General features: G+C 28.5%; 1 protein-coding gene across 1 annotated transcript in view; it reads right to left on the reverse strand.

Annotated features, from left to right (window-relative positions):
- The window catches only part of LOC107438137 (formin-J), a 60,613-nt gene that overhangs the window by 11,541 nt on the left and 29,684 nt on the right, over positions 1 to 19,388 (reverse strand). The window contains exons 6-14 of the mRNA XM_071188040.1: positions 15,497 to 15,558; positions 9,755 to 9,857; positions 7,592 to 7,677; positions 7,299 to 7,399; positions 6,046 to 6,116; positions 5,862 to 5,969; positions 3,637 to 3,707; positions 1,780 to 1,900; positions 287 to 451 (exon numbers count right to left, since the gene is read on the reverse strand). Of these exons, the coding sequence (XP_071044141.1) occupies positions 287 to 451; positions 1,780 to 1,900; positions 3,637 to 3,707; positions 5,862 to 5,969; positions 6,046 to 6,116; positions 7,299 to 7,399; positions 7,592 to 7,677; positions 9,755 to 9,857; positions 15,497 to 15,558 (888 nt within the window). The remainder of the gene's footprint in view (positions 1 to 286; positions 452 to 1,779; positions 1,901 to 3,636; positions 3,708 to 5,861; positions 5,970 to 6,045; positions 6,117 to 7,298; positions 7,400 to 7,591; positions 7,678 to 9,754; positions 9,858 to 15,496; positions 15,559 to 19,388) is intronic.

Genomic DNA, 19,388 nt, shown 5'->3' on the forward strand with positions numbered 1-19,388 from the left:
TATATATATATATATATATATAGAGAGAGAGAGAGAGAGAGAGAGAGAGAGATTATAACCTTCATTGTACCGCCAACCCAATTTTGGACTTACGACTGCCAATGTTCTATTCCGCATCCTTGTAATTTTGAACCTTATCCAGAAGACAAGGGAACTCCTGGATCAAGTATTGGGGGAAATTCGCCCTCGTGGAGGACCTTTTGGTGAGCAGCTCTCTTTTTCGTCTAAATGTTCCCATTATTTTGACACTTTTGTATCAATTGAAGATATTTATTAGAATACTTACTTCAATAGCAGCTTTAAATTTGTGGCAAAAGCTATGGAATATTTTAAAGCATTCCTCAAGTTTGAAAGATTGCAAATCCTCGCATAAGAAATCAGCTATTTCTTCTTTCACTTTTTCTAAACCATCAATTTCTTTCTGAACGGCACCAGTCTCCCGTTTTGCGAACTATGGATGAAAAATAAGTTTATTTTTTAAATTTAATATGAGCAAAGAAAAGGAAATTAAATTACAATTATATATCTTCTAACACATTTAATTGTTATTACACTGTAAAAAAAATGTATTTTACAGCAAAAGTTGATCAACATTTTATACAACTAATTAAGTACATAATAATATTAGCATAATTATTAAACTAATAATATCAACATAATTATTAAACTAATTAGTGCATAATAATATCACATTCAATTGATTTTCTTAAATATTTTTAACTGGTTACAAATACATGGATCTTCAAATTTTGCAAGCTAAAATCGTCAAGTTCTTATAATACCAATTATAATTTCTAACTCATTTATTAATTAATCTTAAAAAAAAATTAATCCAAGTTTTGCACTATTAACAATGAATTTTGAAATCCTTATTATTTCACTCATTTGATATTAAAAGTAACATAACTAGATCAAATGTGTCAGTTCACATATGTTTTAAAGTAATTGAAGCTATATAAAATTTCACTATAAGACTTGTATAATTTATTTTATTAACATCGTGGTGTTTAATCTAGTTAGTGCTTTTAAGTTATTAAGAAAGAAAAAACAATCAAATTGGAAAATAACTTATCTGCTTTTTAAAGACGCATTATAGACATGATAAATCAAATGTAAGACACTAAAAACTATATCTTTTTCAGCTTTATTAAAGATAATGTTATACTTAGAGTTAATAATTTTCGCCTAACAGTTAAGTTGTCTTAATTTTCTTTTAAACGATGTCTTATAAAAAAATCCAATTGATTTATTCATAAATTGTCAACAAAGTATAAAAAAATACTTATTTTTTTTATCGTTTTCTCAACTAAGGTTTTCATGAGTTAATATTATAGTTTAATATTTAGCTAATCCAAATTTTCGTAAGACTGGTTTCTTATAGCTAAAACTTTATCTACTCATAAATTTCTTATAAATCAACATCGAATGAATTACTTTTAATTTAAAATCGTGTACACAACGTAGCAGAAGTAATACCTTTTCATTCGATATTTCAAATTTATCCCACATTCTACGGGGATAGATATAAATGTTTGATTAGTTGCGTACTCCATATCAAATCATTTTAACTAAATTATTTCCATGGACATCTCTTAATTTTGTCCTCAGCTGTTGTTGCTGGTTTTGTATAGTTGTCTCGTTTAATAGTTTTTCAAATCAGTATCAACATCAATTGATGAATATTTTAACTAAGTTTGGAACTTAATGAGTATAAGTAACATGAGACAAAAACAAACAAACAAATTTTTTTTTGTCTAATTAATAAAGCAATGTTTTTACTTGAATAAAATCTTCCATTTGTTGTCTAACATCTTCACCAGCTATTGACACTTGTTGAGATATTTTCGAAACTCTGTTAGACAAATTTGTAATTTCCGTTTTCAAATTATCAATTGAAAGCCTGAAAACAAATTCAAAGATATAAACAAAACCAGAAAAGCAACAAAGACACAGAAATTCAGTTGAATAGGCTAAAATGGGAAATTATTATTATTATTATTATTATTATTATTACATTTTTAAATTTTTTTTTTTAATGGTGGACACTTCTATTCCCATTGGCCTCAGAAATACCAGAATTGCTACTCGCCCAGTGGTTACTTGTGGCTAAGCCAGGGCGGTGGAGTAGCGTCACCCACGTCATACAACCACAAACCCGTTTATAGCGTGGGTTACACATTCACACATTCACACCGAAGAAAGGACATAGAACACAGAGAGAGAGAGAGAAAGTTACATCCATGTCTACGGTGGGATACGAACCCACTACCACTAACCCCGTGGTCCAGTACAGTAACCACTAGACCAGTGATCGGGAAGCGGGAAATTATAAAAACGGGATTTTTGTTAGACTGTAACTACAGGAAACTTATAACTTTTTTGGTTGCAATTTTACAATATATTTTTTTAATGTTATATTTCATTTAATTTTAGTACAAAACTTTAGACAAATCAATGTTACGTATAATTTTCATTTTAACGCTTTTTTAAGAATTTTTTAATAATAGTGAGGGGTTATAGATGTCTCTCTTGAAAAAAAGAAACTTAAACTGGTTGTAATTTAAAGAAAATGATTTTTTTTTAGTTAAAATTTTTTAGAATAGCTTTGTTTGTGGAAGATTAAGCAGGATAGCAAATTGAAAAGACTTAGTAAAAAATATATATTCATTAAAGGGAAAAAATATATTTCATATATTACAGTTAAAAAATATATATATTATATTACAGTTAAAAAATATATATATTATATTACAGGTATAAATATATATCTCTAATATAATATATATCTCTACCTCTATATATTATATACAGGTATAAAAAATATATTATATTACAGGTAAAAAATATATTTCATCTCAGTAAAAATTTATCAAATTTCAAGCACAAATGATCAATTGCTAAAAGTGTTGTTTCTTTTTAGCCCTAACTCGCAACCCCTATCCAGGGTTAATACAGTCATTTAAAATGTGGTATTAATAAAAAAGCTATTGATTTATTTTTTGTTCTTTTTTTTTTAATCTTTCACTTTAAAAATTCAATGCGAAATTCTATTATTTGAATTTATTTATATATTACCTTTGTATCCACTAAAAAGAAATATTTTCTTAAACTTCTATTTTAGTTGATGGAGAGTATATGCTTTATAACATACTACGTATAATAATTAAAACCAAATAAGAGATTATTTAAATTATATTTTAAAGAACATTTTTTGTACAACTTCGTTTACATTCATTTTATAACCGTCGTTGAACAGCCGACCCAATTTTTTGGGTTTACGACTATTCTCCATCTACCACTGAGGATATTTTACGTCAGCACTGTGAGCGGTGCAAGCCGGATGCGAAATTCACATCGACCAGCCATTGCTAAGATTCGAACCCGTTTCACTTGATTGAAAAGCGAACAAACTATCCCCTAAGCCATCACTGCTGTTCTTCGAGATATAGAAGTTTTAGATATCAAGAGTATAATGTATATGCTTTAAGCAAAATTTGATTTTTATTAACCATGATAAAATGCCTCAATGTTTCGCCCAGGTCCGCTAAAATCCTAAGCACGTCCCTGATAAGAAAAAATAATTATGAAAATGACAGATTTTTCAAAATGAAATCAAGAAAACAAAAGAATACTTACTTCGAAGCCTCTTCTAAGCTAGGTAGGTTTTCGGGAAATTTAAGCAAAACAGGAAACTTATTTTCAGCTTCCTAAAAGTCATAAAAGAAGCATTGTAGAAAACAACGAAAGTTTTCGCAAAATAAAAACAATATATATCAACCTAAACATTTATTCATAAATTTACATATATATCGCATAAGTTTGCTAATATTGCTTAGAAGTAAGAGTTATAATTAATATACAAATCAAAAGGCTATTTTGTGGCCAGGATAGCCTGGTTGGCTGACGCTGGGCTCACGTTCGTGAAAAAGGGTGTTCGATTCCAGTCTGCCGAAGACTCCCCGTGCAGTAAAGGGTGACTGGTGCAAGTTATATTTGTCGTGTCACAATGTCCTCCATATTCTCATAACAAATTATACCTCTGAGGGTACTGAATTGGAGGTTGATAGTTCTCTGGTTCATGTCAAAATTGTGATGTGTGGATGAATGAATGTATATACGAATGGGTTCGCCCTATAAACGTGTGTGACGTATGGGCGAGGCGGAACAAATTCTTGGCCATAGATTGCGCGACTGGAAAACTAGAACAGTGGCACCCTTTGCCTTAATAGCCTACGACAACGACAACAACAACAACAAATGGCTATTTTCTTGCGTGCACTGCAGCTGTAGTTTAAAAAAAACGAGTTTGTTGACTTCAGATAAAAATGTATCCTTTAAAATTATTTATATTTTATAGTAGGCACACATCGTTGTCTAAGCACTTTCGGTGGAAACTTTTTCATTGATAGCAAAGTTAATGATAAATAATTCTTTGTTCACTTAATTGGATTTGAGATCATTTTGACTATCGCAACATAAAAAAAATAAAGGAATTAAGCATAGATCAAACAGAAGGGAAGAAAAAAATCAAACAAAATCAATCAATGAAGAATGCATAGATAAAACATAAAAATTAAGATAGGAAATTCTAAATGTTGTCGAAATTAAACTAGTGTGCCATTGTAAATTTTTTTCAAAAAGTGTCAAAATTGATACGTGATATGTTTTTTGACAGCTCAAGATAATTTTTCATAAATAAATAATTCTCCTACCCAACATCGTTATTCGCATATTTGGCATCAAATAAAGGAGTTTACTAGAATTCCATTGTTTTTCTATTTCTAAATTCTTATTTTTTTTTCAGTAATGAAACGTAACAAGGTAACATTTGTTTCCATCGAAAAGTTAAATAGTTGTAAAGAAAAGGAGATTTGTCTCAATCATGTAATATATTTGTCGCAATATTTCAAAGAATATGCACCTAAACTTTGGTCTACTAGACTTCTTAAAAAAGAAAATATCTGTGAGACTATTAAATGTAGAAATTCATTAACATTCTAGAATAAAGAGTACTACAAGAAATGCTGAAAAAAGTGGTTTGCTTATACCCTCTTTGTTTTTGACATCTTTAAATAAGCACATGCGCTTTAACAGAATTAATTAAATATTGTATATAAAGCAATTATTTATATTATTAATAAAATATTGTAAACAAAAGAAGTATTTATATTATTAATAAAATATTGTAAACATAACAATTATTTTTATTATTAATAAATATTGTTCACAGAACAATTATTTATGTTATAAATAAAATATTGATGACAAAACAATTATTTTTATTATTAATAAAATATTGTAAACAAAACAATTATTTATATTATTAATAAAACATTGAACAAAAACAATTATTTTTATTATTAATAAAATATTATAAACAAGTGCGTTATAACGTTTAAAATACATTAATATCGACTTCTGACACAATTCGTGAGTTGTACGAAAATGTAAGTGCTCCTATAACTAGTTTATAAATCTTATTTTCAGTAAAAACAGCTAGTCTTGACAGAGTTATTTAATTTTAACAGATGGTCATAACTTAAAATTAAAACTAAATACTTGCGTATTGACTTACCATCAAAGTATTCAAGTAATTTTACATTAACAAATTTCATAAATTTATATATTAAATCAGTAATCTTATAATATTAAATCAAAGTACTTTTATAGCTAGATACACATCAAAATCTTTGCCCATGTTGTCATTTAAAAATAATAAACACGCCTTTTTTCGCAGGATTCCCACGGACATGTTTGAAAATGGAGCGATATTTTGATATATTATTATTAATGTATGAAATGCTGTGAAAGCATTATAGATAGAAATAGTTCATATTAAAAATTATCATAAAAATGAATACCTGAGCAACGTAATGTATTAAATTCATCCCAGGTTTATTAGCTCTAGTTTCAGCCATTTTAAGTAGTGACATCATTTTAAATCCAGCAGCATCTCCAGCATATCCACCCTAAATAATTAAATATTAAATGTGACTATTTCTTTCTTGTTTAGAAAAGGAAGTATTATTTTTAACTGAGTCTTACAGAATTTAAGAAGTTCCCGGCAACCAAAAGCATGTACAGTACTTCATGCAGCTCTTTACAATGTTTTAATTCTGTAAATAAAAAAATAATTAATATGAATACATCATTTAGGTTACTTTTTATATTAGTATTTTATACAAGTTTGAATAACAGTGTTTAAAAATTTATGACAGGGAAACGGTTAAAAAGATAATTTTTGCAGCACATTCATGAGACAGGGCATAAATATTTTCTATTGATCTTATTTTTAGATCAAACTTTTTTCATAAGATTGTGAAGCAAATAGAACAGAAGAAAGTATATAAATCCTTAAGTATGAGCCATGGTGGCTCAGGGGATAAAGCGTTCGTCTTCCACCAAGATGAACCGGGTTCTGGTCCCAGGAGTGGCTGATCGATACGAATTCCGCACCCGGCTCGCACCGACCACAGTGCTGACGTAAAATATCCTCAGTGGTAGACGGATCATGGGTTCGAGTCCCCTTGCTTTTAACCTGATGGCAAGGGGACTCTAACCCATGTGGTTTCGGGGTTTTCCTTTGTATGTAGCGCAAATACGGGTTTGCTCAATTAGAAAGTCCTCCAAGAAGGTAAATTTCATACCTGCCAACTCTTCCGGATTTTCCGGAAGATTTTGTTTTCATATTTAAAGTGGTAGTAAATATATACTATTTTTTCTTTTATAAACTTAATTTTTAAATGATTTTGATCACCACTATTCTTACAAAAATTAAGCACATATATTAATATTCGTTACTATCACAGTTGTCAACTTAAGTTTGCTCTTATATAACGTATTTGTTTGCTTAAAATTGAAGTTTTAATTCCATTTCAATACCACTGGGAAAAATGATAATGGAAGGGATTAAAAGTTGGCAGGTATGAAATTTGTCCCAATACTTGATCCAGGAGTTCCTTTGTCTTCTGGATTGAAATCAAAATTAGAAGGTGACGAAGTTGAAAATTTCGTAAACCCAAAATTGGGTCGTCTGTCCAACGACTGTTATAAAATAAGCAATAAAGTAAAAAATAAAAAAAACCTCCACCTATCGAAATTTTTTTAAAACTAAAACCAGGAACAACTGGGTGAAAAATGTATGCCTTGTCAGATAAATTTGCTGCAATAATTGCATATTTTACCTTAACTGTTTTCCTATTATAATGTTTTTTTTTTATAAATTGTCACTCAAATTAAAGACAACTTGTATATATTTAATATCTTTAAAAATTTATCTATATTAATGTTTTACAAACCATGAACTGCAGATTCTATTGTTTCAATTGCAGGCTCTAAATATGCCATATTCGATGCAAATTCCTCTTTGAGTAACATGCCTTCACATCGAATTTTATAGCTGAAATATAAACATTTATGCTAAGAATAAACTTCAAGATTATATTATAAAATTAAATATGACATCATAGCATTACACATCTTACATGACATCAATAATAATTAATCAAGTTCTTACTTCGGTAATTCAATTAACTACATCATAACATTACACATTTAACATAACATCAATAATAATTAATAAAGTTCTTACTTCGGTAATTCAATTAACTGAAGGAGAAAATTTTCAGCATTTCCTAATCTTTGACGATCACCATTATATCCTCTAAGCATTTCCATCTAAAATAACAAAATTACAAATTTATCAATATCGATGTTTTGTAAACTTTAAAAATTTGTGCTACAATTAATTCTTATTAATTGTTAACAACCAGAATTTATAATTTCTTAACGACGCCGGACTTAAATTTAAAAAATTTTCGAAACTCATCAAACTGTTTCTATTGAGCAAATTTAAGTTTGTTTCCATGTTTTGTTTTCGGCAGACAGAGTTTGTTTCCGAATTTTAGTAATAATATTTTAATATTTAACCCTTTGAGGCACACGAACATAAATTTTCATATTTTTTTAAAATTGAGAAACTAATTATGATGCTTAGGATCTAAGAATGGGAAAATGACATTTAAAAAAAATTCTGATTCATTGCACCACACAGGGGGTGGTGGTTTCGGTGGTTAACCAGTGTCCACATAGAACATTTTCATGTGAAAAAAAAATATTATCTTTTTTAACTTTTTTTACAATAAATTTTCACTTTTCAGAAATCAAACAATAAACTTAAAGTACTAAAACTATTTATATAATTTTAAAGACCAAAAAAGGCTTTAACAAATATAATATAATACAAAAATAGTATATAATAAAATATATATTAGTGAAAAATAAAACGCATGAATTTCAAACACAAAAAATATTCTAAGTAAAATATAATATATATTATACAATATCAGGATAAAATAAATAGTACAGAAATATATAATAATAAAAATAAAATGTATAATAATAAAAATAAAATATAAAATAAAATGTATAATAAAATGTAATAAAAAGTAAATATGTTACTCAGCATTTACTGTGATATGTAATAATGTAATCTTATTCTTCTGTATTATCTTGTGTATTTAATTCAGTAATAGAAGTAATAGACTTTATTTTCAATAGAAATAGATAAGAGACACATTGCTCCCCATTTATAAGCCCCATGAAGAAAAAACCCTAATAAATTTTTACCCACTTCACTATCTGAGTGAAGGAAGGGGGAAAAAGAATAAAGACTCGTGTTGGTGGATATAATGTTCTAGGGGCACAGTGGCTTCACTCTGAAACCAAAAAATATAAAGGTAAAAATTAAATACTTTTCTGAGGAATCTTTATTGGGAAAAATTTGTGTGTCAAAAGAAGCTCATAAACAACAAATCTGAGTGATATACTTCAAACTTTTTTTGTATTTTATTGAGTAAAAAAAAAAAAACTTGTAGTAATGAAAAAGGGCCTTGAAAACTTTTTATTTTTTTCAAAGGAAGATATAATCTAAGTGTAGTGCTGCTATCTGGTGATGTTTAGTAAAGTTAAAATAATACTTTAATATTATTGGTTTCGGAGATTGACCTTTGTGCCGCTAGGAATAATTTTTTAAAAAGTGCGGTTTCGCTGTCGTACCACTGTGCTTCAAAGGGTTAAGGGTCCTTAGACTCAGAAATTCTTGAATTTTTGGGAACTTGATTTATAATATTACTTAAAAAAATAATCTGGCTTCATTGTATTTGAAATATGTATATTTTAGATATTATGCTTAAATTTGCTATCAGAAAATTGATTTTTTTAATCTTTGAGGATCACGCTTTTTAAAAACGATTAAAAAATAAAAATATGCATGATTAAAAAAGAATTTTTTTAAAAAAATCTAATAACAAAAAATACCGAGAAAAATGAAAATGTATACGATTTAAATAAAAATAAATATTAATAAAGTTTAATATTTTCAGCCATACAGAACGTTAGCAACATTTTTTTAAGATGTTAAAATTTTGTCTAAACAACTCGTAAAAAATTTGTGTACAAATTTTGTAAATTTTTGTAACAGTACAATATTATTAAAAAAAATGAAAATATCTGAAATTTTAAAAAACAAATTTAGAACAATATTTTGATTTTTTGAAAAATTTCAAAAAGATGTCCCGCATCACTTAGATTTTCCTTAGATGTTTGTTTTTTTCAAAACAGCATACAATACAATTTCAATGTGATATTTTGAGATATAAAGTCTGCTAAAATAACACATATAAAGAAAACAAAAGTGCCTCAAACTTAATAAATAAATAAATAATAAAACTTGAAAGCTCAATGAGCAACTCACTTCATCTGATTCTGGCAACACTTTTAACAAACCTCGTAATTTTTCTGCCCCAATTTCATCATGAGCTCCTTGTCGTAGTAAGGCAATTATTTCTTCGTTGGAGCTAAAATTTTAATTTAAAACTTAGTATTAATTTAGTTTTTAGGAAAAAACAAAAACTACATATTACAAAAAAATCAGCTTTCAACTCAAATGTATTTAATTTCTAGATAATTCTTAATTTCTAAAATCCATCAAATTACTACGATAGCTAAGTAAATTTGTTAGCAAAAATAAAAATCCTTATAACTTTTGAACGGATTTTCATTCTGTAAAATGCTATGTTTCAAAGAAATCTCTTAAATATGTATAACTGTAACTGTGGCGGAATAGGCTTATTTTAACACAAAAATACACTATTTCTGAGGAAACTTTTTTATTGTATTCGATTTACCGGTTAAAATAACCCTTGAAACAAAATTTCATAAAACTCTCAAAAGAACATAGGGGATAAAAAATGGAATGTTTAGCAGAAACAGATTTACGTAAAACATCAATCAGAATTAGCGTAGCTTTTATGTTATTCATTACAAATATAGAGAAAACATGGAAACATTACAGAATAATGAAAAGAAAAGAAATTATTAAAATAAAATAATGTAAAAAAATATTTAAAAATATTTAAATAAAAATTCGGGGAAAAAGGATATTTCTTCATCAACTCATACTAATATTTCCGCAAAAAGCAATTCTTTCTAATAATGAATCAATATAGCCAAAGCAAAATACATCAATATAATAGTGAGAAGAGCACTAAAAAAATTTGAATCAAAATAGAACACTTTAAGTAATAAATGTCACGTAAAAAACTGAAAATAAAGTGTAAAGAAGAAACGGAACTAATAATTATTAATTCTTGAAAGTTTCCCGTCCATGTAAGTTCATTTGAATTCACTACTCGCTTTATAGATTTTATTATGCTATATATATATATATATATATATATAATTTTACTACATTATTACACATATAAGCATTTTACTACTACTGGGGAAAATCATCCTCAAAAGGATTAAAAGTTGGCAGGTATGTATATATAATATCATACCTGCCAACTCTCCCGCATTTTGCGGGAAATTTTATTTTTCATATTTAAAGTGGTAGTAAATATATACTATTTTTTTTCTTTTATAAATTTAATTTTTAAATGATTTTGATCACCACTATTCTTACAAAAATTAAGCTTATATATTAATATGCGTTACTATCATGGTTGTCAACTTAATTTTTTTTCAAATACAAGGTATTTGTTTGCTTAAAATTGAAGTTTTAATTCCATTTTAATACCACTGGGAAAAGTTGGCACGTCTGATAATATATATGGGAGTGTCGGGTAGCCCCGCCCACTTAGAGAGTATTGCTTATATTTCTGTATAATATTGAGTAATAAGAGTAATAATCAGAATTTTTGTATGTTTCTATTGTTTTATCATCTAATTAAATAATGCAAAAAGAATAAACCAAAAAAAGAATAGTTTAACTTAAAAAAATAGAAATTTAAAAAAAAACATGTTTTTCAGCTATTTTCAAAATGTGTCGGGTGCCCAGTTACAAAAATTATGTTTTTTGACTGTTTCTTCAGGTGTAAATGAAAATGACCAATGTATTGACAATAGATAAACCTCATTTATCATTTTTATCACAAATACTTGAGTATTACTTGAGTATATCAAATACTTGAGTATATCACAAATATTTTATCATAAATACTTGAAACTTTGAAAATAATCTTTTTTTAATATAACAATTAATGTCCGATGGCCCATTGACTTGAAAAAATATTCNGGAGCCATGTGCTCCCCTAATAATTTTGAGCAGTGTATATATATATATATATATATATATCACTTCACTTGTAAACATCAAATTTCCATATAGATATTTGATGAATATCTTGGAGGTAATTCATATCCCATTTATTAAACAAGGAAGTGGGAAACATTTTAGATTGACGTTACGTTTTAAGAACTCAACACACTCATCATTTTTTATTTTTTGAGCTTTTATTCAAAACATTGATCACGAATTTTTGTGACCTTTATTTCTATAAAATTGAAATACCATTTCTCATATGAATCAGAAGTTGTTGAATAGGAATTAGTTGTCAAAAAGAAATAGTAATTAAAATATTCCTCGAGATTCCTCGTTGAAGTTAGACGCCCTGCTTAATACATATTGCAACATTTTATTCGCTTTATAATTTTGACTTTTTCTTGTACAGATAAATTTTTTCTTTTTGTCATTTTAAACAGATGAATAAAAATAACGCTTTCAAGAGATGGTAAGGAAGCATTTTTTACATATGACCAGAGATGCCACATGCTCCGCTTTCTGAAAAAGTTTTAATAAATTGAACAGATTAGTAAAACTTGGAGATTAAAGATAAATACTTCTACTTTTTAAAAATATGCACTCACTCATACTCATATGTGTTGGTTATCTTAGCATCAGCCCCGCTAGGGGCTCTAACTAATAATAAATCGCCGAAGCGCAACTGAAAGGTGAAAGTTGGGGTTCAGTATCTTTGACTGAGAGAAAATTAAAATGAAGTAGTGAGATTGAACAAACAAGTTTGAGAGAGAGAAGAGGTTTTGTGACAGACTGCCTCGCCTCCCTTCGAGGTATTACCCCCGAGCTTCTCAGGTGCACAGTAGCCACATAGCCCCAGGGAAAAGGAGAAATACATAATAAATGCGCAAAATTATTTACAAGTATTTACAGCTATTTACAAAATTTACGGGACAAAACTCCGTCGGATAGGAAAAAGGCGGTTGCCGGGCTATATTTTATGTTGTCTTTGATGTTAAAAATATGCAATGAAGTTGCATTTCATGTGAAACTTTGAATTTTCGATATGTAGTGGTGAAAAAATTACTTTCAATGAGAAATATTAAAATAAAAATAACTTAAATTTCGTTACCACTAGAAAATATTTTTTTACTAAGAGGAGCAAGTTGGTGTTTCTGTAATGACTTTAAAACCGGAAATGCTTTTGCAAACTTTGAGGTACTTTTTTGGCGATATTCATTCTTCCTCAAAAATTTCATTTCTTGCAAACGCGGCAATGTACTGTCCAGGGTGTCTTGTTTTGCTGGCTTTTTTTAAAGGCTTCTTATTGATTCAACTTTTCTGAAGCGACACCGAAACACAAAAATTTATGTTCCAAATCACTTTTGATTTTAAGCAACTGATAGTGTATTGTATTATTTTTTTTATATATAATTTTTCATTATTTCTGATACTATTCCGCGCTTTCAAAATAATTTCCCTCGTCAAATCCGAGAAAAAGTGAAAAAATTGTTCGAAGAAAGATAACGTTCTAATAGATTTATGATATTGAACCAAACAAAACATTTCGTTTTCTCGTTAAATGCGAGCTTCTTATAAGTGGGTTGTAGTGCATATGAAAACTTTATTATAGGTTGACGATCTCGGGCTCGACATGGGCCAGACTTTCAGACCGAGCCCGTCTTATCTCTAAAGCCACCTAATTCATCATCCTTTCAACTAATACTTTTCTAACTGTCCCGTTTCCATTCCTATTCCGAATGTCCTATTGTATATTTGTTTTTTCTTCCTTAACGAGAATTTTACGACTGCTTTAACAGTTTTTTCTTTGAATGGAAAGTTACTTATAAGCGTGTAGTATTCCTTAATCTAAGATCTCTTTAATATCCCCCACAACTTAGAGAATAAAAGTTCTGTTCACTTTTTCCGGTCGTCCTTTTCGGTAAAAAAAAAAAAAAGTACGTGGAACTTGTGAAAGAACCGACAGTCAAATCCACAAAAAAAGGAGAAAAAAGATTTGTAGAAGAAAACTTTTTTTTATATATATTCAAGAATCGTGCTTCCCATATTATAGAACTGCCTGTGTTATCGTATTGCATTTATCATTTTAATTGATTGTTTAAAAGACTTGGCAGCTGACTTGAAGCAATAAAAGTTAAAATTGCAGTTAAAAAAAAGAGTTAAATATGGCTTAGAATTTCCAATTTAAATAAAATAGTATAATATATAATATTCCATTTATATTATATATATATATATATATATANTATTAATCATTTTAGATTGATTGTTTAACACGTTGAATGCCATGGGGGTCACCGGTGACCGGCGAAGAGAAGATTATTAGAAACACATATTTCGATTAAATTTTTAATTTTTTTAATATTATTATAGTTATTAAAATGGTTTGAAGAAATTAATGCAATATAGAACACACAAAAATAGTTTTATTTATACACACAGAGATGCCAACTTGCTCCTAACAGTGAATAAATATTTTCAAGTGGTAGTTTATAAATTGTGATTCTTGGTTCAATAAATTCAATTTAGTAGATTTTTATCCACCACTATTTCTAAACAATTCGTAGGCTTATATAATTCACCACTTTTTTCAGATACATCGTAGGGGCCGCTTCGCGACCCAGGTGCCCAGTTTATTTAAATAAAGCAAAGCAACCTGGAAATATTATCATCAATTATTGTACATATCAAATCAAATTTTATCTTTATTTTTTATTTAGGTCTACAATCAATATTTCTAATGTTACGTAAAAACGTCAACCACATGGCTACCACAATGTTTGCCAAATCAATGTATTTTACCTTACTGTATGTAATTTAACGATGAATGGGATAGGTGCCCAGTTTATTTAAATAAAGCAAAAGGAAGCAGATTTATCATGCTAAACCATTTAAAAACTACCAAATTCTGTGTAATATTTGCAACTTTAGTTTGTTGTTATTTACCGTGTGGCCAGACGGGCAAGCCACGTAAAATTAGTGAGGCATTCAACGTGTTAAGAGATTTGACAGCTGACTTGAAGCATTAGAAGATAAAATTTTAAGAATTTCTATTTTATTGCAGTAAATATGGCTTATAATTTCCAGTTTAGCTTATAATAAATGAAATGGAAAGGGTAAACTAATCTGTTATTATTTAATACAATCGTTAAAGTTATTAAATAAAAAAAATCAGGGAAAAATATTATTTTAAGCCTCTTTATAGTATGGTTCAAGATAAAATGATCAGGAGATTTCTACACCTGTTTTTACAACATTTTTTAATTAAATTCGTTTATGAAGGAAGGGCTTTACATAGAGCTGCTAATTTTTGAAGAACATGTCACATTTTAACTGTTTATAAGTAGTGGTAGTGACGAATAATTTACTTCTCTTGAATTAAAGGTAAGATATAAGATGCTTTTACCTTTATATTTTCGAAAAATCATTGATGTTAATATGGCTTCCATCATAAAAAAGTAATGGATTTTTCTTTACAAACTAAGCAGCCATTTTACTACCTTAAACCATAAAAATTTCCTACAAATCCCAAATTTTCTATCGAAAAATTAGATTAAATTGATATTATACTAAAGCTTATATAGTTGATTAGGTTCTGTTTTACAAATGCTTATAAGGTAAACTTTTTGAAATCATAAAAGCGGTACTTTTAACCTATCTTACCAAGTTTCTTTAGTTAAGAACGATTTTCCCAAGTGTAATTGAAAGGAGAATTGAAAAATCAATTGTAAGCAAAAATATTTTCATTTTTTTGTCAGAGGTTAAACCCACTATCATATGATTATTAAGCATTTATATCTATGTTGAATTCCTTTATATATAGTGGTGGATTAAATCCTTCTGAATTAAGGGAGGAAAATATATTTAGAGAAATAAATTCTAATAGTTTCTTACCTACGAAATTGTTTTAGAAAAATATTGACATTCAAACTTCTCTTTCCATCTAAAAGATTAATCTGAAAATAAACAGAAAATGTGGGTTTTACCGGAAACATATAAAAATGAGGTTAAACATTTTAATTAATTGTACCAAAATATTTAAAAGAGTTTAAATATAATACGTCAAAAAAGCAATTTGTTAAACAAAACAATTTTTAAACCGCAATAAAATGCATATTTATGTGCTTTAAAACATTACTGCTAACTTTTACAGTGGTTGGAAAAGATTTTAGAAAGCGGTAGTTAACAATTAAGTTTGCTAGAATTTTCTAAAAACAAAACTATTAAGACATTTTTAAGCATAATTAGAAAACAAAAAGATCTTATCTACGTATTTTTTTAAATTATTGGTTCATCGTGACAGTAAAAAAAATTTTTTTGAAACTTTAAACTTCAAGATGCCAAAAAACTGAAATTACAACCTCTAAGAAAATTATTTATCAACGGTCGCACAAATTGGCAGTTATGCATTATTATAAAAATGTAACAGCCAAAATTCTGATTTTTTACGAAGATAAAAATTATTGAAATTTATTAGAGAACAGTATTGGTATACAGAGACACGAATTTTAAGTAATATTTTTTTTCTAATGGCAGGCACTGAATTTTGAATCTTTGCCAATGAAGATGCCAGAATTTTTGCTCATTTAGCGTTACCCAGTGGGCACCTGTGAACCAAAGTCACGGAGGCGAGCAACATTGCCCACCCCACACTGCCACAAACCCGTTTATAGGGTGGGCTACATTCACACATCACACACACACACAACAGAGGACAGCAGAGAGAGAGAGAGAGAAACATCCATGCCCAGAGCGGGATTCGAACCCGCAGCCAATGGCTTCGCAGTCAGGCGCGCTAACCACTCGGCCACCTGGCCGGCTTTTAAGTAATTATGTTTTGATCTGAAATTCCTAAACGTTTTTGGCGATTATATTAGAAATAATTTCCTAGTTCACTCCTACTTTTTCACCCTACTCACCTGAGAAGGCCTCAGCACGGATCAATTTAGTAGTCCAACGTAACGAATATAAACTGCGCAGTGAAGAAAAAATAAGAAAGATGTCATTACGTTCGGGCTAGTTAGCTACGCAGTGGAGGAAAATATGAAGATGTCATTACGTTTGCACTACTAAAGGATAAAATTTCTTGTTTATGGTAACCCGTGCTGAGACCTATCTTCTATAAGAGGTATTGGTTTAACTCCCACTTCAATTTTAAATGGATGGGAATTATAAACTTAACCCTTTAACCCCTTGTCAGTGTCGCAATCTAGTTCGGGCAAGCTACTACGTACAGTATTTGTGATGCCCAAACTGACCTCGGACAGGAGAAAAATTGACGTTTCTATTTTGTGAAGCCCGAGATGAGTTTGTTTCTACTTTAGGATACTTAATTCACTATTTCCCTAATAGATGGCTTTAGTAGTCATAGTTTTTCATTGATTACGATTTCAGTCGAGGAAGAGAAATGTGGATGGGTTTTTCGGGATATACCATACTGTAAGAGATTTGTAAAATGTATGTATTAAAAATCATATTGCTGTGTTTTTATATCATATTATACTAGTAATATCTTATTTAGCTTCAAAATGTTGCTTAATTTGCTCCAATTGAATAAGATGTGCGTGTAATCCATTATTTTTTTTATGTGTATATAAAAATTATAAATACAGTAGTTATTGCATTAAAAAAAATTTTTTTGTACTAAAAAACCATTTTCTAACTTTTATAATAATATAAGGAACAAAATTAAACAGTCAAAATTTTTTTCCATTTTTGGTCCATTTTTCTGAAATGTATGTCACTGTTAAGGGGTTAAAACAATTAAATCAATTAAACAATTTAAGTCTTTTTGTAAACGCTATGTATTTTTATGACTCGAAACTTTTGTGATGATTTCGTGACTGGACTTTTTGTGATGAAACGAAATATTCGCGTTGATAAGAGTATTCTGTAATTTGATCTGAAAATTAAAATGATATACAAATAGTCTAAGCATAAATGCTATACAACTTTTTATTTTAAGCATTAAAATCTGTTCGGTCCACTTGTACGTTTGCGAGAATAGTGGTAGTGTATTTCTGTTAATATAAATTCATGGATGGAAGTCTATTTCTACCGAGAAAAAGAACGAAATCATTTTATTCTAGCTTGTTTCGGCAAAAATACATGTGAAATGTACAGTGAGCAAAAAAAAAAAAAAAAAAAAAAAAACCGGATCACCCTTAAATAACTTTTGATTTAATGATTGCATCTTCACGTTCTAGGATTCAATCTTAATAGTTTGAGGGGGTACCTAAAATATACTAATTAATTAGTGCAGACTATATTTTAAATTACGAAATCAGATACAAAAGCGTACTTTCTCTGAATAAATATACCTATTTTTCAACGGATTCAGATTTCTGATCCCCAGGGGGTACCGTAATCTGGGAAATATGGTCCCCATAGTTTTGTTAGGAGAGCTATCTAAAGTTTGGATCCCTTAATGTTAATTTTACTTTTTGCATATTTCGTTTTATCTCTATAACTCTTCGAAAACTTTCTAAGTGAATTGAAAAAATTTTGCACTCAATTATAAAATTCATTTATCCAAGTTAATTCCTAGCAAAAAAAAAATTTAGTAAATATTTATAATTTTATTTTATAATAGTAGAAAAAACTTTGAATTGTAAGGTAAAAATTTTTTACGTCTCTTTAAAGATTGTAATTTTGCATGGCAAAATACAAAAATTGAGCAAACGGGGTTGAATAGATCTTGAAAAATCGAATTTTAAGCATACGACTTCCTCAGGAACTTTTCAACCAATTTCACTCAAATTTTGTATTTTGCCATGTAACAGTATATACCTTAAAATCATGCGAAGAAAATTGTACTAATCACTTGTGTAATAAACTGTAATTGTAATGTATTTGAAAAATCGACTATTAATAAAATAATAAAAAATAATAAATATTTAATAAAATTTACTTTTTGCAAATTTTATAATTGAGCGCAAAAATTTTTCAATTCACTAATTAACATTAAGTGGTCCAAACTTTAGATATCTCTGCTAACAAAACTGTGGGGACCATGCTTCCCAGATTGCGTTACCTTCTGGGGATCAGAAATCGGAATCCTTTGAAAAAATGTATGTTTAATCAGAAAAAGTACGTTTTTGTGTCTGATTTCGTTAAATTAAAATATTGCCTGCTCTAATTAATTAGCATATTTGAGGTCAAGATTGAGTCCTAGAACGTGAAGATCCTATCAGGATTCTCAGATCAAAAATTATTCAGGGTGGTCCTTTTTTTTCTCTTAGCGCACTGTACTAACTGCTTCTTACCTGAGATGAAGAAAATATTAATGAAAAGTTTGAATCATAGTGGTGTGAAAAATAATTTGAAATCAATTTTACCAGACAAAGAATCATACATTGAAACATAAAACTTGTTAGCACTAGAAAAAATTTTCCCATAAAGCATCGAAAGTTAGCAGACCTGTTAAAGTATTAAAACAGACAAGACTATCTTGTTTTTTTTTTTTTTTTTTTTTTTTTTTTTTTTTTTTTCAAAATAAAATTCTTGTTTTTTTTGATGAAGTATGGACAAATTGGTTAAATTATACTGATCACCATTGGGTTAAACAATGCAGTTCCCCATATATTTAAAAAATGAACAAATAGCAAATTGTTAGTTATAGTGGACATTTTTCGACACGATGTTAAAAAAAAAAAAAATTGGAAATTTAATTTTCGACGTTTGAACTTTAAGTCACACAACTAACATTAAAAGTAAAAAATGTTGAGGGTTGATATTTTAAAGAACACCTGGTTTAAATGTGCACTATAACAATAACAAGAATAGA

This window comes from Parasteatoda tepidariorum, chromosome X2 (assembly GCF_043381705.1).
Source record: "Parasteatoda tepidariorum isolate YZ-2023 chromosome X2, CAS_Ptep_4.0, whole genome shotgun sequence".
Taxonomy (NCBI): domain Eukaryota; kingdom Metazoa; phylum Arthropoda; class Arachnida; order Araneae; family Theridiidae; genus Parasteatoda; species Parasteatoda tepidariorum.